This window comes from Thunnus maccoyii, chromosome 2, assembly GCF_910596095.1.
Source record: "Thunnus maccoyii chromosome 2, fThuMac1.1, whole genome shotgun sequence".
Lineage (NCBI taxonomy): Eukaryota > Metazoa > Chordata > Actinopteri > Scombriformes > Scombridae > Thunnus > Thunnus maccoyii.
In genome coordinates this window covers 261,990-282,672 of record NC_056534.1, presented here as the reverse complement: position 1 = coordinate 282,672, position 20,683 = coordinate 261,990, and the positions used below count along the sequence as shown (strand labels likewise).

Below are 20,683 nucleotides of genomic sequence, written 5' to 3'. Positions count from 1 at the left end.
AAACATTTCCAGTAAGTGTTTATCAGCTCTGCACATCGTTCCTCCTCACAGAACAGTCTCAACTCAGGGATGCTGGTGGGCTTCTCAACATGAACTGCATGTTTCAGGCCCCTCCAAAGGGTCAGCAGATAAATCTGAGGGGTGGTGAGATGATTAATGGGAGAGGAAAGAAGAAAAAACAAAGTTCTGATACACAAATCTGTTTTCAGTTTTTGGACTTTTTCTCTAATCTTTGATTTTTGCTGAAATATTGGATCATTTGAACATTTATTGAAATGAAAGCATGTGAGAAGTTTAGAGGGAAAAATCACTATTTGGTGGAGCTGTTAACAACTCATAGACATGTGAAATGTGACCCCGACTACACACTGCTTTTTGTAAGACGTCAAAAGACAAAAAGGTTGGAAACCACTGGTTTCATCTTTAACAATGTGTTGTATTTTAAAAGCTTGTTATATTATCCATTGTGTCAAATCTGCATCTGAAAAGTAACTAAAGCTGTCAAATAAATGTAGTGGAGTAGAAAGTACAATATTTCCCTCTGAAATGTAGAAAGTAGCATCACATGGAAATACTCAAGTAAAGTACAAGTACCTCAAACTGTACTTCAGTACTGTACTTGAATAAATGTACTTAGTTACTTTCCATCACTGAACATATTCTGTGTGTTCGGGACGGTACGTTGTTTACGTTTTAACTGATGAGTCACAGGTAACGTAAGGTCACAGCTGCTGTTGCTATGCTCTGATTGGACAGTCCTTGGTCGGGGGAGGGGTTTACTGAATGTCTGTGTTTCCTGTCAGGTGGTGATGAAGACGGTGAACCAGCTGAGCTCCGTCTGTCCTCATAGTTACGTGATGCTGCTCGCTCACCAGAGGCATTCTGGGAAGGTTCTGTGTGCCTGTCAGGTTCCCAAGGTAACCGTGACACGTCTGTCAGTGACAGAGGGGGCGGGGTCTTGTTTGACACGTCTGATTGGCTGTCCTCTCTTTCTCTTCAGGAGACAGCGTCTCTCTCGGCCTCTGATTGGGCGGTGGCAGTGTGTCGTCACCTTGGGGGTAGCGCCGGGGGCTCGGCGCTGGTTGCCAGGGGAACGGGGAGCAGCAGTGACATCACAGCGGCTCTGAGGTGGGCAGAGGAGTTCGCTCGCCAGAGAACAGAACGGTGATGTCACATGATATTGTGATGTCACTCCTCAACCAGTTGATTAAATACATTTCAGACCAGGTTCCACATTCAGTCTGTGTAGGATCAGACGAAGGTACAGGTGACTGTAAGCCCCGCCCACAGCTGCAGTCGGGACATTCTCATTGGACGACAAGTTCAGGTGTGAAGGTTTATTTAACAGGGATGATATTTTTTACATGTCTTTGTTTTAAAAGAAATAAAAACGTCACAGCTCACACTGGTTCAGTGTTTCATTATTTATTATAGAACAGTTTTTATTACCAAAGCATTTGTTTGGAAGCCTAAACCTGTCAAACACAGAAACAGAAGAGTCTTCTGGACCAATCAGAACATGAATAACTGTGATGTCACCTCTGTATCTCTAACACCGTCTCCCTCACTGTTATATAAGATTATAGGAACCAAACTCCATCACCAGAATATTTAGCTGCAGCTGAATCCTGATCACGACCAGGATCAAGACCAAGATCACGTCCAGGACCCGGATCCATGTGGTCCTGGTTCTTCAGAGCATAGACACGTTCAGCCACTGCAGGAGAGTCACAGAGTTACATCATCAAGCAGCAAATACTCTGATACATTTATTTACAGCAACAAGAGAAAACAAGCCTGAATACAGAAAACACGCCTGAATACAGAAAACACGCCTGACTACAGAAAACACGCCTGAATACCAAAAACACACCTAAATACAGAAAACACGCCTGACTACAGAAAACACGCCTGACTACAGAAAACACACCTGAATACAGAAAACACGTCTGAATACAGAAAACACACCTGACTACAGAAAACACGCCTGACTACAGAAAACACGCCTGAATACCAAAAACACACCTGAATACAGAAAACACGCCTGAATACCAAAAACACACCTAAATACAAAAAACACGCCTGACTACAGAAAACACGTCTGAATACAGAAAACACGCCTGAATACAGAAAACACACCTGACTACAGAAAACACGCCTGAATACCAAAAACACACCTAAATACAAAAAACACGCCTGACTACAGAAAACACGTCTGAATACAGAAAACACACCTGACTACAGAAAACACGCCTGAATACAGAAAACACACCTGAATACAGAAAACACGCCTGAATACAGAAAACACACCTGAATACAGAAAACACACCTGAATACAGAAAACACACCTGAATACAGAAAACACGCCTGACTACAGAGAACACACCTGAATACAGAAAACACGCCTGAATACAGAAAACACGCCTGAATACAGAAAACACGCCTGACTACAAAAAACACGCCTGACTACAGAAAACACGTCTGAATACAGAAAACACACCTGACTACAGAAAACACGCCTGAATACAGAAAACACACCTGAATACAGAAAACACACCTGAATACAGAAAACACACCTGAATACAGAAAACACGCCTGAATACAGAAAACACGCCTGACTACAGAGAACACACCTGAATACAGAAAACACGCCTGAATACAGAAAACACGCCTGACTACAAAAAACACGCCTGACTACAGAAAACACGTCTGAATACAGAAAACACACCTGACTACAGAAAACACGCCTGAATACAGAAAACACGCCTGAATACAGAAAACACACCTGAATACAGAAAACACACCTGAATACAGAAAACACGCCTGACTACAGAGAACACACCTGAATACAGAAAACACGCCTGAATACAGAAAACACGCCTGAATACAGAAAACACGCCTGACTACAAAAAACACGCCTGAATACAGAAAACACGCCTGAATACAGAAAACACGCCTGACTACAGAAAACACGCCTGAATACAGAAAACACGCCTGAATACAGAAACACACACCTAAATACAGAAAACACACCTGAATACAGAAAACACACCTGAATACAGAAAACACGCCTAAATACAGAAACACACACCTGAATACAGAAAACACGCCTGAGTACAGAAACACACACCTGAATACAGAAAACACACCTGAATACAGAAAACACGCCTGACTACAGAAAACACGCCTAAATACAGAAAACACACCTGAATACAGAAAACACACCTGAATACAGAAAACACACCTGAATACAGAAAACACACCTGAATACAGAAAACACGCCTGAATACAGAAACACACACCTGAATACAGAAAACACGCCTGACTACAGAAAACACGCCTGAATACAGAAAACACGCCTGAATACAGAAAACACGCCTGACTACAAAAAACACGCCTGAATACAAAAAACACGCCTGAATACAGAAAACACGCCTGACTACAGAGAACACGCCTGAATACAGAAAACACGCCTGAATACAGAAAACACGCCTGACTACAGAAAACACACCTGAATACAGAAACACACACCTAAATACAGAAAACACACCTGAATACAGAAACACACACCTGAATACAGAAAACACGCCTGAGTACAGAAACACACACCTGAACACAGAAAACACGCCTGAATACAGAAAACACGCCTGACTACAGAACACACGCCTAAATACAGAAAACACGCCTGAATACAGAAAACACGCCTGAATACAGAAAACACACCTGAATACAGAAACACACACCTTAATACGGAAAACACACCTGAATACAAAAAACACGCCTGACTACAGAAAACACGCCTGAATACAAAAAACACGCCTGACTACAAAAAACACGCCTGAATACAGAAAACACGCCTGACTACAGAGAACACGCCTGACTACAGAAAACACGCCTGAATACAGAAGAACACGCCTGAATACAGAAAACACACCTGACTACAGAGAACACGCCTGAATACAGAAAACACGCCTGAATACAGAAAACGCGCCTGACTACAGAAAACACACCTGAATACAAAAAACACGCCTGACTACAGAAAACACGCCTGACTACAGAGAACACGCCTGAATACAGAAACACACACCTGAATACAGAAAACACGCCTGAATACAGAAAACACGCCTGAATACAGAAACACACGCCTGAATACAGAAAACACACCTGAATACAAAAAACACGCCTGACTACAGAAAACACGCCTGAATACAGAAAACACGCCTGAATACAGAAAACACGCCTGACTACAGAAAACACGCCTAAATACAGAAAACACGCCTAAATACAGAAAACACACCTGAATACAGAAAACACGCCTGAATACAGAAACACACACCTGAATACAGAAAACACGCCTGAATACAGAAAACACGCCTGAATACAGAAAACACGCCTGAATACAGAAAACACACCTGAATACAGAAAACACACCTGACTACAGAAAACACGCCTGAATACAAAAAACACGCCTGAATACAGAAAACACGCCTGAATACAGAAACACACACCTGACTACAGAAAACACACCTGAATACAGAAAACACGCCTGAATACAGAAAACACGCCTGAATACAGAAAACACACCTGAATACAGAAAACACACCTGAATACAGAAAACACGCCTGAATACAGAAAACACACCTGACTACAGAAAACACACCTGAATACAGAAAACACACCTGAATACAGAAAACACGCCTGACTACAGAAAACACGCCTGAATACAGAAAACACACCTGAATACAGAAAACACACCTGAATACAGAAAACACACCTAAATACAGAAAATACACCTGAGTACAAAAAACACGCCTCAATACAGAAAACACGCCTGAATACAGAAAACACACCTGAATACAGAAACACACACCTGAATACGGAAAACACACCTGACTACAGAAAACACGCCTGAATACAGAAAACACGCCTGAATACAGAAAACACACCTGAATACAAAAAACACACCTGACTACAGAAAACACGCCTGAATACAGAAAACACACCAGAATACAGAAAACACACCTAAATACAGAAAATACACCTGAGTACAAAAAACACTCCTCAATACAGAAAACACGCCTGAATACAGAAAACACACCTAAATACAGAAAACACGCCTGAATACAGAAAACACGCCTGAATACAGAAACACACACCTGAATACAGAAAACACACCTGAATACAGAAAACACGCCTTACTACAGAAAACACGCCTGAATACAGAAAACACACCTGAATACAGAAAACACACCTGAATACAGAAACACACACCTGAATACAGAAAACACGCCTGAATACAGAAACACACACCTGAATACAGAAAACACGCCTGAATACAGAAAACACACCTGACTACAGAAAACACACCTGAATACAGAAAACACGCCTGACTACAGAAAACACACCTAAATACAGAAAATACACCTGAGTACAAAAAACACACCTCAATACAGAAAACACGCCTGAATACAGAAAACACGCCTGAATACAGAAAATACACCTGAGTACAAAAAACACGCCTCAATACAGAAAACACGCCTGAATACAGAAAACACACCTAAATACAGAAAACAAGCCTGAATACAGAAAACACGCCTGAATACAGAAAACACGCCTGAATACAGAAAACACGCCTGAATACAGAAAACACGCCTGAATACAGAAAATACAACGAAATACAGAAAAGGCCTTGCACTTCCTAGTGTTTACTAGTGTTGACTTGTTTACTAGTGTTAACTAGTGTTTACTTGTCTTTATTAGTGTTTACTAGTTTTTACTAGTTTACTAGTGTTAACTAGTGTTTACTAGTTTTTACTAGTTTACTAGTGTTAACTAGTGTTTACTAGTGTTAACTTGTCTTTACTAGTGTTTACTAGTTTTTACTTGTGTTTCCTTGTGTTTACTTGTCTTTACTAGTGTTTACTAGTTTTTACTTGTGTTTCCTTGTGTTTACTTGTCTTTACTAGTGTTTCCTAGTGTTTCCTAGTGTTTCTTTGTTTTTACTTGTGTTTACTAGTTTTTACTAGTTTCTTTGTGTTTCCTAGTTTACTAGTGTTTACTTGTGTTTGCTAGTGTTTACTAGTTTTTACTTGTTTCCCTGTGTTTATTTGTGTTTACTAGTTTTTACTAGTTTCCTTGTGTTTCCTAGTTTACTAGTGTTTCCTTGTGTTTCCTAGTTTACTAGTGTTTTCTTGTGTTTGCTAGTGTTTACTAGTTTTTACTTCTTTCCTTGTGTTTCCTAGTTTACTAGTGTTTTCTTGTGTTTGCTAGTGTTTACTAGTTTTTACTTGTTTCCTTGTGTTTCCTAGTTTACTAGTGTTTCCTTGTGTTTCCTAGTTTACTAGTGTTTACTTGTGTTTGCTAGTGTTTACTAGTTTTTACTTGTTTCCTTGTGTTTCCTAGTTTACTAGTGTTTCCTTGTGTTTCCTAGTTTACTAGTTTTTACTTGTGTTTACTTGTGTTTACTAGTTTTTACTTGTTTCCTTGTGTTTCCTAGTTTACTTGTGTTTGCTAGTGTTTACTAGTGTTTACTTGTGTTTGCTAGTGTTTACTAGTGTTTACTTGTGTTTCCTAGTTTACTAGTGTTTACTTGTGTTTCCTAGTTTACTAGTGTTTACTTGTGTTTGCTAGTGTTTACTAGTTTTTACTTGTGTTTCCTAGTTTACTAGTGTTTACTTGTGTTTCCTAGTTTACTAGTGTTTACTTGTGTTTCCTAGTTTACTAGTGTTTACTTGTGTTTGCTAGTGTTTATTTGTGTTTACTAGTGTTTACTTGTGTTTACTAGTGTTTACTAGTTTTTACTTGTGTTTCCTAGTTTACTAGTGTTTACTTGTGTTTCCTAGTTTACTAGTGTTTACTTGTGTTTCCTAGTTTACTAGTGTTTACTTGTGTTTGCTAGTGTTTATTTGTGTTTACTGGTGTTTACTTGTGTTTACTAGTGTTTACTAGTTTTTACTTGTTTACTTGTGTTTACTAGTGTTTCCTAGTGTTTCCTTGTTTTTACTTGTGTTTCCTTGTGTTTACTAGTTTACTAGTTTTTACTAGTGTTTACTTGTGTTTCCTAGTGTTTACTTGTGCTTACAGGTGAGTTCACATGCATCATGTCTGTCATTCAGTGTCTGTAATAGAGCAGACGCTTCGTACCTCTAGAAGACTCAGCTCGACGCTTCCTGACTGGTCTTTGTCCAAAGCGCTGAACGTGTCTGTGGAGAGAAAACAGAAATTCATCTCAATAACAGCCACAAACGTGTTTTGAATGATCCACAAATAAAAACATGATTCACAGACGTGTTTGATGAAAACAAACAACTCAAGTAAACATCAGTTTTCTATATTTGTTTTTGAGAATCTTCCTGAGCAGATAAATCTCTAAAAACATCTCGTAACATGTTGTTATAATGTTATATGGACGTTAATCTGCGCTGGACTTCCAGATGTGAAGATTATTTAGTTTGTCACATTTTAGTCTTTAGATGCTATTTTCAACAATAACTAAAAAGACGTTACAATTAAACATTAAAACTGTCATTAATTCATTTCTTTCACATCGTTGAGTTTTTACTCTGACATTTTATTATAATTATTTTATAATTATATATTATTTACACATTTTCTGTCTATAAAATGATGTCAGTGTGTTATTTAAACTGGTGATAGTTTGTAGACACGTGTGTGTTACAGTGTGTTATTGTGTGTGTGTGTGTGTGTGTGTTACAGTGTGTTATTGTGTGTGTGTGTGTGTGTGTGTGTGTTACAGTGTGTGTGTGTGTGTGTGTGTGTGTGTGTGACTGACCGAACATGGTCTCCAGTCGGACCAGGCAGCCCACAAAGTTGTCGAAGTCGATGGTGAGATCTGGTTCGCTGTATCGAGCGACGAGGACCTGATGGAGCGGATTGTTCAGACTGAACCCTGAAACACAGAAACACACAACGCTGATACACTTTAACTGTTATTAAATGTTCTTAAATGTTATTAACTTATTAACTGTTAACTGATGTTATTAAATGTTATCAAATGTTATCAAATGTTATTAAATGTTATTAACTGTTATTAACTGTTATTAACTGTTAACTGATGTTATTAAATGTTATCAAATATTATTAACTGTTATCAAATGTTATTAACTGTTATCAAATGTTATTAAATGTTATTAACTGTTATCAAATGTTATTAAATGTTATTAACTGTTATCAAATGTTATCAAATGTTATTAACTGTTATCAAATGTTATCAAATGTTATTAACTGTTATCAAATGTTATTAACTGTTATCAAATGTTATTAACTGTTATCAAATGTTATTAAATGTTATTAAATGTTATTAACTGTTATCAAATGTTATCAAATGTTATTAAATGTTATTAACTGTTATCAAATGTTATCAAATGTTATTAACTGTTATCAAATGTTATTAACTGTTATCAAATGTTATTAACTGTTATCAAATGTTATTAAATGTTATTAACTGTTATCAAATGTTATTAAATGTTATTAAATGTTATTAAATGTTATTAGTTATCAAATGTTATTAACTGTTATCAAATGTTATTAAATGTTATTAACTGTTATCAAATGTTATTGAATGTTATTAAATGTTATCAAATGTTATTAAATGTTATTAAATGTCATTAACTGTTATTGAACGTCAAATGTTATCAAATGTTATTAAATGTTATCAAATGTTATCAAATGTTATTAAATGTTATCAAATGTTATCAAATGTTATTAAATGTTATTAAATGTTATCAAATGTTATCAAATGTTATTAAATGTTATTAAATGTTATTAAATGTTATCAAATGTTATCAAATGTTATTAAATGTTATCAAATGTTATCAAATGTTATCAAATGTTATTAAATGTTATCAAATGTTATCAAATGTTATCAAATGTTATTAACTGTTATTAAATCTGAACCAGGAGAACTCCCATGATCCCTCGCCACTTCATGACATCATCAAGCTCCTTGTTTTGTTATTGTTTTGATTGACAGACCCAGCAGCACAAATTTCATATTGTTTATTTAAAATATAAGTGAAAAGAAAAAACATTTAAATGACCTCAAATATCTTAAAATGTGGATTCTTTGTCTGAAATGTGTTTTATTGGCAGAAGAAAGTTGAAGTTTTTATATTTATATCACTAAAACGCCTGAAATGAGTCTTTGTGACTCAGAAAGAAAAAGCTTTACTGTTGTTTGAAGTTTAAATATTTAAATGTCTTAAATCGACGGTAAACTGATGCAAAGACAGATTTACTGTTTGAGTTTGTTTTGTCAGGATGAAGCTGAAAGGAAACAAATATTCAAACTTTGACAGAGTCAAAGTGTTTTACCAGCTTCCTCCACGGCCATCCTCATCTCCGTGGAGCTCATCGTCCCCGAGTTATCCACGTCCTTCTGACGGTAAATATTCTGTCACAGAAAACAGCAGTTAACAGTCGCTCCGTCGCCGGCGGCGACGACTTAAAGACGTCGTCACAAACTCACCAGGTAGTTCTCGATCTTCGTCCACAGCACTTTAAACTCCAGCAGACCCAGTTTACCGCTGCCGTCCTTCTGCACAGCGAGTTCAGGAGTTCAGCTCTCGTTTCAGAGCTTTTCAAACCCACATAGAAGGTTTAACACCTGCTTCACATCATATATGTATTATTATAGTCCTGCTGTTTCCACTCAGCTGATTCATTTCTCTACAAACTAAAACTTGAATCAGGGTTAAAGCTGCAAGTAACAGTTATTGATTATTCTCTCAGTTAATTGATTCATTGTTTTGACTATTAAATGTAAGAAAGAAGTGAAATGTTAGTTTTCATCTCTTCAGATGTCGTTTTTACTGATAGAAAACAGACAAAAGCTGAAAATCTGACAGCAGAAGATTTTTACCACAATTACTAATGAATTATCAAAATTATCGCCAATTAATTTCTGTTATTTCTCTAATTGATTTAATTAGTTATATAGTTTTAGCTGTAATCAGAGCAGCTGCAGTTTCTCTGGTGTCCACTAGATGCTGCTCTGATCAGCTTTCAGCAGCTTCACTGAGCTTCTTCTTCTGTCAGCATCAGTAACCAGTGGAAGGATACGTCCAGCAGGTTGACCATGTTGCGACACGTCGCCACGCTGAAGCCGCTGGTCTGGATGTCAGAACCTGTCGGAGAACAGAGGACGAGTCACTGCAGGTCCGACAGGTGAACTCACCTGCAGATCTTTGACGTGCAGTTTAATCATCTTCTTACGTCTGGTCACCACTTTGTTGAGGATCCTCTGCAGCTCGAAGGCGCTGATCTCACAGTCCTGCAGCGGAGAGCGTTTCTGTCAGTTTAACATCAAACATCAGACATGAAGGTAACGTGTTGAAGAGCAGCTCACCCCTCCTGCCAGCTGTCCGAACAGACCTCTGAACCGATCGTCCACGTCGTCCTCGTCAATTTCAATCTGAGAGCAAAACACGCACATGTTGAAGGACGAGGTCACAATAACTCAACTGATCTGTTTTCTAAAAGCACGAATGAAACCTGTTCTGTGTGTTTTCAGTCTCACCTTCTCAACTCTGGACTCGACGGGATCATCCAGCTCTCTGCAGAAACAGACAAACACGTTAACAGATGATGTTGCGCGTGGACGTACGTGTCACAGCGTCCTTCAGCCGCCGGGTGAACCTACTGGAAGTCGGCCTGCTTCTCGGAGAACACGCGGACGCAGAAGTCTCCGTTCTTGTTGGGCTCGAAGGTGGACGGGACGATCAGGTACTCGCCGGGCGGCAGGCAGAAGCGGCTGCAGACTTCTCGCAGGTTGATGAAGGTTTCGGAGCGAGCGGCGGAGGCGTGACGCAAGAAGAAGTTCCTGTTGAGATGGACGTTCCTCTGACCGCAGAACTGAGAGACAGACGAGGGAGAAAACAGTGTCTGACAGGAGACGACATGAAGTGAAATATTGAGCAACAAACAGTGAGAGAGAAGGTGTTGCTGAAGACTGGAGTCAACACGTCCGCCTTCGTACCTCATCAGGAACCTGAAACACAAGAAAGAAGATTCAGACTCAGAACTCAACTTTTCCTCTCAGAGCTTCTGATGACTGTTACTAAAAGCTTTTAAAAACAGCTTTATGCATCACTGGGACGTCGACAGCAGCGATTCCCATCTGCTCGTAGCTGGATGGTTGCTGCTCCCACAGAGCCCAGGAGAAACATCTAAATAATTAGAACTTTTAATTTAGTAATTTGTGCTTTTGATTGGATTTAATGTTTTATTTTGATCTTGGACACGTAAGAACAACACTGTGTTATGAGCGTAGAACAGATGTCATCTGGTTTATGAAGCTCAGCTTCAGGGTTGAACGCGGATGTTTTATCTGTCCATCCGTCTTCTATCCTGCCGATCCTGCAGAGATCTCCAATCAGCTGTAGTAAGTTAAAGATTAGTCCAGTTTGAGAAACTGAAAGCAAACGAGACGTGTCTTTGGTTTCCTGTCTGACTCACTGAAACAGTTGAAGGGTTGTGTCTGAGGTTATAAGTTCTAATAATCCTCTCAATAATGGAAGCTGAAGTTCTGTTACTGACAAAGATCTGTTCCGTCTGCATCAGTGTAGAAGATGTTATTGGGATTTACCTGAGCGTTGTGTTTATATTACAGATGCACAATATTGGATTTTTATGCCAATATTTCCAACTCATTGTGGCTGATTGCCGATATATGCACATATTATAAACTATTATGCATGCAGCATAGATTGAACTAAGTATGATCAATAAAGACAATATATGAAGGAAGAACTGAGGAAGACTGGAGTTCAGGAGCTCAGCAGTAAAACTTTAATGAACCTGCCAAGTGGGAGCAGCAGTAGAGTTTTCTTTGAGTTTATTAGACAGACAGGATTAATGTGTAGGATTTAATCTCTGGTCCACACTCCGGAGCAGAAGGTGGCGCTAATGCACCTAATACGCTGGTTGACAACCGCCGTTATAAACCAAAAAGAAGTTTTTTTCCCCAGAGTGGTACATCCTGTCAGCCGAAGTGTTTCCTATCTGTGCAGCCGAACATTACAGGTGAATACGGATGTATAATAAGAGCTGATGGGGCGCCGCCGCTCAGCCTTGCAGACAGTTTTTCCCAGTGGCCACTCGCGGTATTGCAGCGAAAAATCCCCCTGCTTTCCCCCGTAGACCACCGTCATAAAACAGACGTCTGTAAAACTGTTGACACGACACCTCGAACTGCAAACAACGTCAATTATGACTCTTTCTGTTATGAACTTTTAATCCGTGGAGGTTTTATGTTTGTAAAACTTCTGTCCAGCTGAGAAAAGCGATTTAAAAATCAGTGACGTCATCACAATGTCTGTGGGCCGAGTGAGAGCTCGTGGGCGGGGCCAGCGGGGGAAACACTACTGCGCACAGTCAGTGGGCCGCAGTGAAGCAAACCCAGAAACTAGAAACTTTTTTTGGCGTCTGCGCCAGGCGAGCAGTTCCTACAGGACTGAATGAGCTTCTATCGGCCGATACCGATGACGTGCCGATAATATCGTGCATCCCTAGTTTATATCTATATTTATGTATGTATTATATCTACTGTGGATTTATGAAAAGATTTGATGTCATCTATAAAAAGGGAAACTTCAGCTTTTGTTATGGGGTCTTTTTGTCAGAGGGCCAGATTTGGCCCACAGGCCACTATTTTCCCACCACTGTCTCAGATGAATCTGCTCACCTCGTAGATGGCGAAGCCGATGGTGTGCATGTCCTCGCCCATCTTCCTCATGCGTCTGCGGTTCTTCTGGATCAGACCGACCACAAAGCTGCAGCCGGCCTCGCCGTCCTCCGGGTCGTCGTCCTCCTCGTCCAGCTGGATCAGAAACTGCGGGTTCGTCCAGAACGAGTCTGATTCACAAAGTAAACGTCAGAGAAGGTTGAAGGTAATTAGTGATGTTACACTCGACGCAGTGTCGACGTTTCACAGCGTAAATATCACAGCAAGATGTGTCAATGCCAGCGATCATGTGACTGCCAGCGATCATGTGACTGCCAGCGATCATGTGACTGCCAGCGATCATGTGACTGCCAGCGATCATGTGTCAATGCCAGCGATCATGTGACTGCCAGAGATCATGTGACTGCCAGCAATCATGTGACTGCCAGCAATCATGTGACTGCCAGCGATCATGTGTCAATGCCAGCGATCATGTGACTGCCAGCGATCATGTGACTGCCAGCGATCATGTCGGTAGGCCTCACTGGTGTCAGAGAGGAATTTATGGAAGAAAATCTAATTATAATTATATCAGCAACTGAATACCAACATATGAAATGTAATCACAACTGAACATTTAAATACCACTGAGATATTTGACTTTGAAAACCGTCTTCCTGAATTTCAATTTCAAAAACTTTATTTCTAGTATAAGTTTTTGTTAGTATGATTTTTATCTGACCCTATGTACTTTACTGATTTTGGGTGTTGGACATGTGACATAAACATTCCAGAGTCTGCATGTCACCTTAGGTAATATGGTATAGCCCTTCGGGGGGACCTTAGAGATACAAACAATGGATCCATGGTAAAGTTTGGAACTGGTCCAGATGTGGTATGTTGTGACACATAATATGTTGTGAGGTAGCTGTCAATTACTTGATGGAGGGCTCCCAACTGACCTAGTGCCCATGGAAAACATGTTATTCATGTGATAAGATACAGATGTGTGACCCCATATAAGCTATGCACCGACAGCGGTACGGTGCCCAGACCATCTTTGTACATGGAATGGACCCGATGGCCATCGTCTAATAAACGTCTACAAAATAAGAACTTCGTCAGCTCTTCCTTTGAACGATATCATCACACATCCTTCCTTTCAGTTTATTTATTTTAAGCTTCTCAGCTTCAGATAGAAAATTCCGGCGTTTAATATTCAAAAACTATTTAAATAAGCTCGATTCAGATCTAAAATTCAAGATGTAAAATTCATGTCTGTCGAGGAGAAGCAACTGAGTCCGAATGGCCGGCGTTCACGTTCTTGGGTCACATGACTGGCGTCTGGTAACCTGATAGGCCGGAGCTCTCAGCTGCTTTTCCTCAGAGATGAACTGAGTTTACTGAAATACAGAAACTTGAATATAACTTTTAAATTTCAAATGTTGGTATTCAGTTGCTGATATAATTCAAATATTATAGCGATGATTCGCTTCCATCGTTGCCGCGCTGGTTGTGAATCTGCCACAATATCTACAAACAGCTGCTTTTATTTATCAGAATAACAACAAAGAAAGCAGTAATTATAATCTGACTGTTTCATCTCAGTGTCAGATTTAATTCAGCCATACACGTGCAATATCTACAGTTGCCCAGCAGTCGCTGTTCTGACTGTTTGGAGACAGTGAAACGTTGTCAGTGCTTCATATTGATTCAGTGTTTCCTGTAATAAGCTGCTGCTGGACTTACTGGGGAAGTTCCTGCAGCCGCCGGCGGTGGATCCTCTCCTCCAGCTGCCCTCAAATTTGGACAGAGCCCACTTGGAGACGGAGTCGTCGTTCAGCGCGTCGGGCGTCAGGTTGCAGATCTCCAGCCGCGAGTAATGTCGCAGGAAGTCAGTGAAAGACATCCTGGAAGACAGAGCGGAGGGTTTGACTTCACCCAGAACACCTGCTGCTGAAGTTCAGTCAGTCTGGAGATAAAAGTTTTACCAGAACTCTCCGTCCTCCGAGCGATGACTCAGACGCTCTCGGTCCTCGTCGCTGATTTGACGCCACTGCATCGAACTGAGAGCACAAAACATCAGACACATACAGTCAACCAGTTACCCAGAAACACACTCGACACAAGCAGACGTTCTGACCCAGTTTTTTGTATTTTACTTAACCCGTTTTTACATTTGAGAGTAGTAAGAACAGCCCCACATTTTATGATTTTATGAACCAGAACATACAAAAATTAAAATATTTCAACTTCTAAAAAATGTGCCTCTGTAATGGAAAAAATAAAATGTTATACTTCTTGTGATACTGTTCTATGATCCTGTGTGTCTATGAACTGCTCTGCAGAGATAACAGGGTTAAAGGTTAAAGGTTAACCCAGCAGCACCTGGCTGTTGAAAGGACAATGACAGACTGTGTGTAGACGGGAAAGGACAGACAGATAAACAGCGACTGTCCATAAACAAATAGTGTGAAACCTAAAGAATAAACTCTGAAATCACTGTTTATTAATGACTGATCAGGTATTTATCAATAAAAACAGATTTGGTATAGAGACTAATTATGGGTCAGAATATGAACAGTATGTAAAGGTTAAGCTGACATGTCACTGTTATTGATTGGTGATAACTTGTGTATCTTTTGAATCTGCACATCGTTTCATAATAAATGTGACAGTTTGTAGCTGCAGCTCGTTGTGTGTAAACTGGTTCCCAGTAACAGAGTCCTGGGGTCCGTTTCACAAAGCAGGTTCAACAAACTCTGAGTCTAATCCTGAACTCTGAGTTGATCTACTCTGAGATAAGAAACTCTGAGTTTCCGGTTCCAGAACAGCTGATTTGAGTCAGTTTATTCAACTCGGAGTAGTTTCACCTGGAGTTAAGCGCGTGCACCACAACTATAAAAAGCCAGCATGAATGGAGCCCCGATTCAACGAGTCACCATGGCAACGGGGAAGCGGAGGGCTGCGTTTTTCGCCCCACCAGAACTAGAAATCTTAATGCGCTCATACGGTGAGTTTGAACATGTTTTCAAAAAGAAGTGCAACACCGCTGCAGCTGCAAAAGAGAGGGAGACGGCGTGGGAGAACATCGCTGCTCGGGTCAATGCGTAAGTTTAAATGTAGTCCTTTGCAATCACAATAATATTACAGAGGAAAACTGCTTGATTGGTCGCCTATTAATTTATTTCATTTAGGTCCAATCCCGCGAGGGCACTGTACAAAAAACTTCCGTTTGCAAAGAAACGCAGCGCAACACACAATATCTGCTGGGATGTGAGAGCATGACTACGATTGGTAATGTTGCAAATGTAAGGACGGATTAGGTTGTGTATGTAGATGATGGACTGTGACGTGAAACGGTACCGCTCAAAAAGATAATTGTCTGGAAATGCTAGAACATCTATGCGTGGTCTGATAACCATCTCTCGACAAATATTTAATTCTCTGCGCAGTAATGCTGCACCTTCATCCACGGGATCGTTATCAAAAGGACATGCCATGTTAGTGAAAAAGTCGCCACCTACTGTGCCTAATGGACTTCTAATATACTGACTCTGATTTTTTTAATGATTTTTTTAAATGACAGACGGCAGAACCAGGCTACGCCAAAACTCGCCTGCTGACTGAATGAATGAGGAAATCAAATGGAGTGTGTGGCTCTGAAAGAGGGCGGAGACCGAGAGAAACTCGAGGTTCATTGAGAAAAACCTGGTCCCGACCAGGTTAGGTTCATAGAGTCTGTTACTACGGTAACTGACCGAGAGCTTAAGTTACCCCTCTCTGTGAAACAGGCTAGAGTTATCCCTCTTTCTCTGGTTTGAGTTACCTCCCTTTTTGAAACGGAAAACTCAGAGTTTCCCTCATTTCAGGGTTAACAGACTCTGAGTTTTCACTAAACCCGCTTTGTGAAACGGACCCCTGATGTTATTGTTGCTGTTTTGATCCAAACTGGTCAAATTCCAACCTGCTAATTTTTATTACAAGAGTTGACCAGAAGCTTTACGGTGAAGAAAAGGCGACCATCACTGCGGCTGTTAGAGTCTCTGTGTGCAGTGAGACCAACGGCGGCTCTAGAAGAGGGGCGAGAGGGTAGCTGCCCCCTCAGCTGCCCCTCCAGCTGCCACCCCAGTCGCCCCCTCAGTCGCCCCCCCCAGTCGCCCCCTCAGCTGCCACCTAAGTCACCCCCCTCAGTCGCCCCCCCAGTCGCCCCCTCAGTCGCCCCCCCAGCTGACCCCCCATTCGCCGCCCAGCTGCCCCCCCAGTCGCCCCCTCAGTCGCCCCCCCCAGCTGACCTCCCAGTTGACACCCCAGTCACCCCCTCTAGAAGGGGGGCGATAGGGTAGCTGCCCCCTCAGCTGCCCCTCCAGCTGCCACCCCAGTCGCCCCCTCAGTCGCCCCCCCCAGTCGCCCCCTCAGCTGCCACCTAAGTCACCCCCCTCAGTCGCCCCCCCAGTCGCCCCCTCAGCTGCCCTCTCAGTCACCCCCCCAGTCGCCCCCTCAGTCGCCCCCCCCAGCTGACCCCCCAGTCGCCGCCCAGCTGCCCCCCCAGTCGCCCCCTCAGTCGCCCCCCCCAGCTGACCTCCCAGTTGACACCCCAGTCGCCCCCCAGCTGACCCCCCAGTTGCTGCCCAGCTGCCCCCCCAGTCGCCCCCTCAGTCGCCCCCCCCCCCCCCCAGCTGCCCCCCAGTTGCCGCCCAGCTGCCCCCCCAGCTGACCCCCCAGTCCCCGCCCAGCTGCCCCCCCAGTCGCCCCCTCAGTCGCCCCCCCCCCAGCTGCCCACCCAGTCACCCCCTCAGCTGCCTGGGTACCGAGTGTGTATTATAGTAAAGTACTCCTGTGTACTGAGTGTGTATTATAGTAAAGTACTCCTGTGTACTGAGTGTGTATTAGTACTCACTCGTCACTCCAGGCTCCGGTCCACTCTACCTGACCCCAGGGGTTCCTGATGCGGATCAGCTTCTCCATGTCGCCACGGTACTCCACCTGCAGCCAATCACAGCAGAGCAGATGACAGAGACACATAAGTTCATGTTTTCAGACTGAACTCTGCCCTCCGTGTGATGTACACTGAGGGGGTGGGGCTCTACGGGAGGGGGCGTGTCCTTACCTGAGCCGCACCTGTCACAGAGTAGGCGTGGCCTTTCACCAGCTTCTGAGAGGTGACCGCCTCTGAATCGGCCGAGCTCGTGATCTGAAACAAAACAGCAGCGTGTAACACTGACAGCTGCAACTAACCGTTATTTTTAATTATCCATTAATCTGTTGATATTTTTCTCAATTAATCAATTAGTTGTTTGGTCCATAAAATGTTGATCAGTGTTTCCCAAAGTCCAAGACGACGTCCTCAAATGTTTTGTTTTGTCCACAACTCAAAGATCTTCAGTTTACTGTCACAGAGACTAAAGAAACCAGAAAATATTCACACTGTTTATCAATCGACTAATCAAATAATCACTGCAGCTCTACCACGCAGGTTTGGACTGATTTTCAGACACATTTTAAACATTTCAAAAGTCTTTTCTTGCTGAAACTGTGAACGATCTTTAGTTTTTAATCACTGTCAAACTGATTTTAGCAGATTTATGTATTAAGTCAAATGTTCTGACAACACTGATCATCTCCAGTCTGTAGTTTTAGTTTTTACTTTAAAGGACGTGTCCACAGTTTTTCCAGTGAGTCTTAAAGTCTCAAAGGTTTCCGTTTTGTTCTCTTCGGCGGCACCGTGTGGCGTTAAGCGGTAACTGCAGGTGTGTTTTCACTCGCAGAGATCTAAACAGAGTCACCGTGTGACGTCACGCTAGCACGAGCGAACTGAAGAGCTGGTCCGCTGCGTCAGGTGTCTCTAACTACGCCGCTCGTGATTTGAATGCTTTCATCAGCGGCCGTAGGCTCGATCACCATCGTGTTACCTCACTCAGCAATAGTGACTGAACAGAATCAGATGCTACAGACTGTAAATGTGTCAGATATCCACCTGATGTGACGAACTCACACTGATGAAGCTGAATAGAAGCTTCACACAGACTTTAAATGACTGTGTGGACACACTGTGGGTTTAATATCCAGTATGAACAGGAGGAACGATTACAGACACCTGACTGCTGGTTTAACTGGAAACACTGGAAACACTGGGAAACCCTTCTATTCTTTGATAAAAACTAATAGTGGTGTCCCCAAGTTTCTCGTCTTTCTGTACTGTCAACAAAAACACCATAAAAACAATCACAGGATCTAGAAACAGTAAATATAGTCATGTTTACTCATGTATTACCCTTCTAGCACTAATCTGTAGTTTATGTCTATTTAACATCAGAATAACCAAACAACACCACGATCTTCACGTGTGAAACTGAATCTGAAGTAAGTGGAGCTGTTCTCCAGTCGGCTTACGTCGATGGAGCAGCCCATCAGCGATCCGCGGCTCAGAGCTTTCTGGATGATGTGGAACAGATGCGGACCGGGCCGACTCAGCTCGTGGACCTCAGCGATGCCTCCGGTGAAATCCTCGAAGCCCTCGGTGGTCGTTCCTCCGGACAGAGCCTCGTAGCAGCCGTTCAACCTGCGATGACATCACAGCAGACCGCCTAATGTTTCTGGCAGGAAACCAAGCTTCTTGTGAAGCAGGCTCGTAGAATTAGTGGGACAACAATGACCTCAAACAAAGACTTCCTGATGTTCAATCTGAGACATTTTTGGGAACATTAATCACTGAGGCAGGCAAACAGATTATCAGGGCTGCTGGGTCGATGCTTTGAAGAGGGACATATAACGGTGTGTCATCTGCGTAACAGTGGTGGGAGAAGCATGTATGTTGAAAACAGCAGTGGGCCGAGGACGGAGCCTTGAGGAACACCACGATTAAAACATCAACAGAGGAAGTGTTCATAACATTGATATGTTTATGTTGAATTATCCTTTCTGCACGTTGTTGTGTGTCACTAGAAACTGGAGTCACAGTCCTGGTGAGTGTGAACCTCTCGGAAAATAAAGCTGGTCCTGAATACTGAACAACCCAAACCATCCCCGCCAACACTGTAAAAGAAAACTGAATAACAGGTTATCATTTGATGTATTTCTTCAATATATCATACATGTTTCAGACAGTGTTTAAGTTCAGTTTAGTGTTAGTTTGTGTGTGCTGTGTCTATTCTAAACTTAGTTCTTTGCTGTGTAAGATGAGGCAGTTGTGTGTCTAACAGTTCAGTTTATTCTGTTATACCCTTACCTGAGCCAGTGATAAGATAAACTGTAGTTATGTAGATGTTTATGTGTAAAACTGATAAGCTTTAGAGGATAGTGTGGTTTGTCCTTAATTTAATATAGTAGTAATGTTATTTTGTGATGCTACTTGGTGCTTATGTACTGTCATATATGGTCGTGAAGAAAGACTGTTCCTAGGTTAGCTGAACTTTTGACTTATGTTTCTATCTGAGGGTTGCTGACCTGTAAGGTTAGTAAACAGATGTCTTAAATTCTGTACGAGTAGTATTTAAGGGACTGGTTAACCTTTCAGACAAAGAAAAGATAGCTAGGTGGTATCTTTGTCTCCAGAACTATGATGCTTTATACTTCTGATTGTATTATTTGATTACATTATTTCATAACCTGACAATGCTCTCTTTGTGTGTTTATTGAGTCATCAGCAGTTTCCCCATTACACCACACCCTCATCATCATCATCATCATCATCATCAAAAGAGCCATTTCCAACAATGTATTTGCTCCCTCCTTGTCCTGGATCACCTCTGTCGACGTGCTCAAACACTCCACAGGTTTTAATCTGATTTATTTTCCTTCTCATTCAGTCTCTGTTGTTACGTTTTACTTCCTGTCTGAGGCCAATCAGATGCTTCCCAGCAGATGCAGACCAAACCAGTTAAATGTACCGTCGTTCAGTGTGGCTGATACAGTCAGCTGTTACCGCCACGATCAGCTGACTGTCGACACGCAGCGTCCAACAACTCATCTCACGTTTCACTGAACATCACAATCACACAA

The 20,683-nt window shown here is 41.8% G+C and overlaps 2 protein-coding genes across 3 annotated transcripts in view; one reads left to right on the top strand and one right to left on the bottom strand.

Moving 5' to 3' along the window:
* aars2 (alanyl-tRNA synthetase 2, mitochondrial (putative)) overlaps window positions 1-1,403 on the top strand; it is a 32,647-nt gene extending 31,244 nt beyond the window's left edge. Inside the window, exons 22-23 of the mRNA XM_042398574.1 lie at window positions 804-917; window positions 1,001-1,403. Of these exons, the coding sequence (XP_042254508.1) occupies window positions 804-917; window positions 1,001-1,168 (282 nt within the window). The 3' untranslated portion in view covers window positions 1,169-1,403. The remainder of the gene's footprint in view (window positions 1-803; window positions 918-1,000) is intronic.
* A 6-nt stretch (window positions 1,404-1,409) lies between these two features.
* Window positions 1,410-20,683, bottom strand: part of LOC121887699 (calpain-2 catalytic subunit-like) — a 25,591-nt gene continuing 6,317 nt past the window's right edge. Inside the window, exons 5-21 of one of the 2 annotated variants that reach the window (XM_042398601.1) lie at window positions 19,076-19,244; window positions 17,793-17,876; window positions 17,583-17,668; window positions 14,674-14,748; window positions 14,432-14,592; window positions 12,704-12,873; window positions 10,997-11,008; window positions 10,661-10,872; window positions 10,538-10,574; window positions 10,367-10,432; window positions 10,234-10,291; window positions 10,081-10,145; window positions 9,488-9,556; window positions 9,334-9,412; window positions 7,793-7,909; window positions 7,144-7,202; window positions 1,410-1,717 (exon numbers count right to left, since the gene is read on the bottom strand). In XM_042398601.1, coding sequence (XP_042254535.1) covers window positions 1,694-1,717; window positions 7,144-7,202; window positions 7,793-7,909; window positions 9,334-9,412; window positions 9,488-9,556; window positions 10,081-10,145; window positions 10,234-10,291; window positions 10,367-10,432; window positions 10,538-10,574; window positions 10,661-10,872; window positions 10,997-11,008; window positions 12,704-12,873; window positions 14,432-14,592; window positions 14,674-14,748; window positions 17,583-17,668; window positions 17,793-17,876; window positions 19,076-19,244 — 1,543 coding nt within the window. In that variant the 3' untranslated portion in view covers window positions 1,410-1,693. The other variant, XM_042398610.1, reaches the window with a different exon arrangement.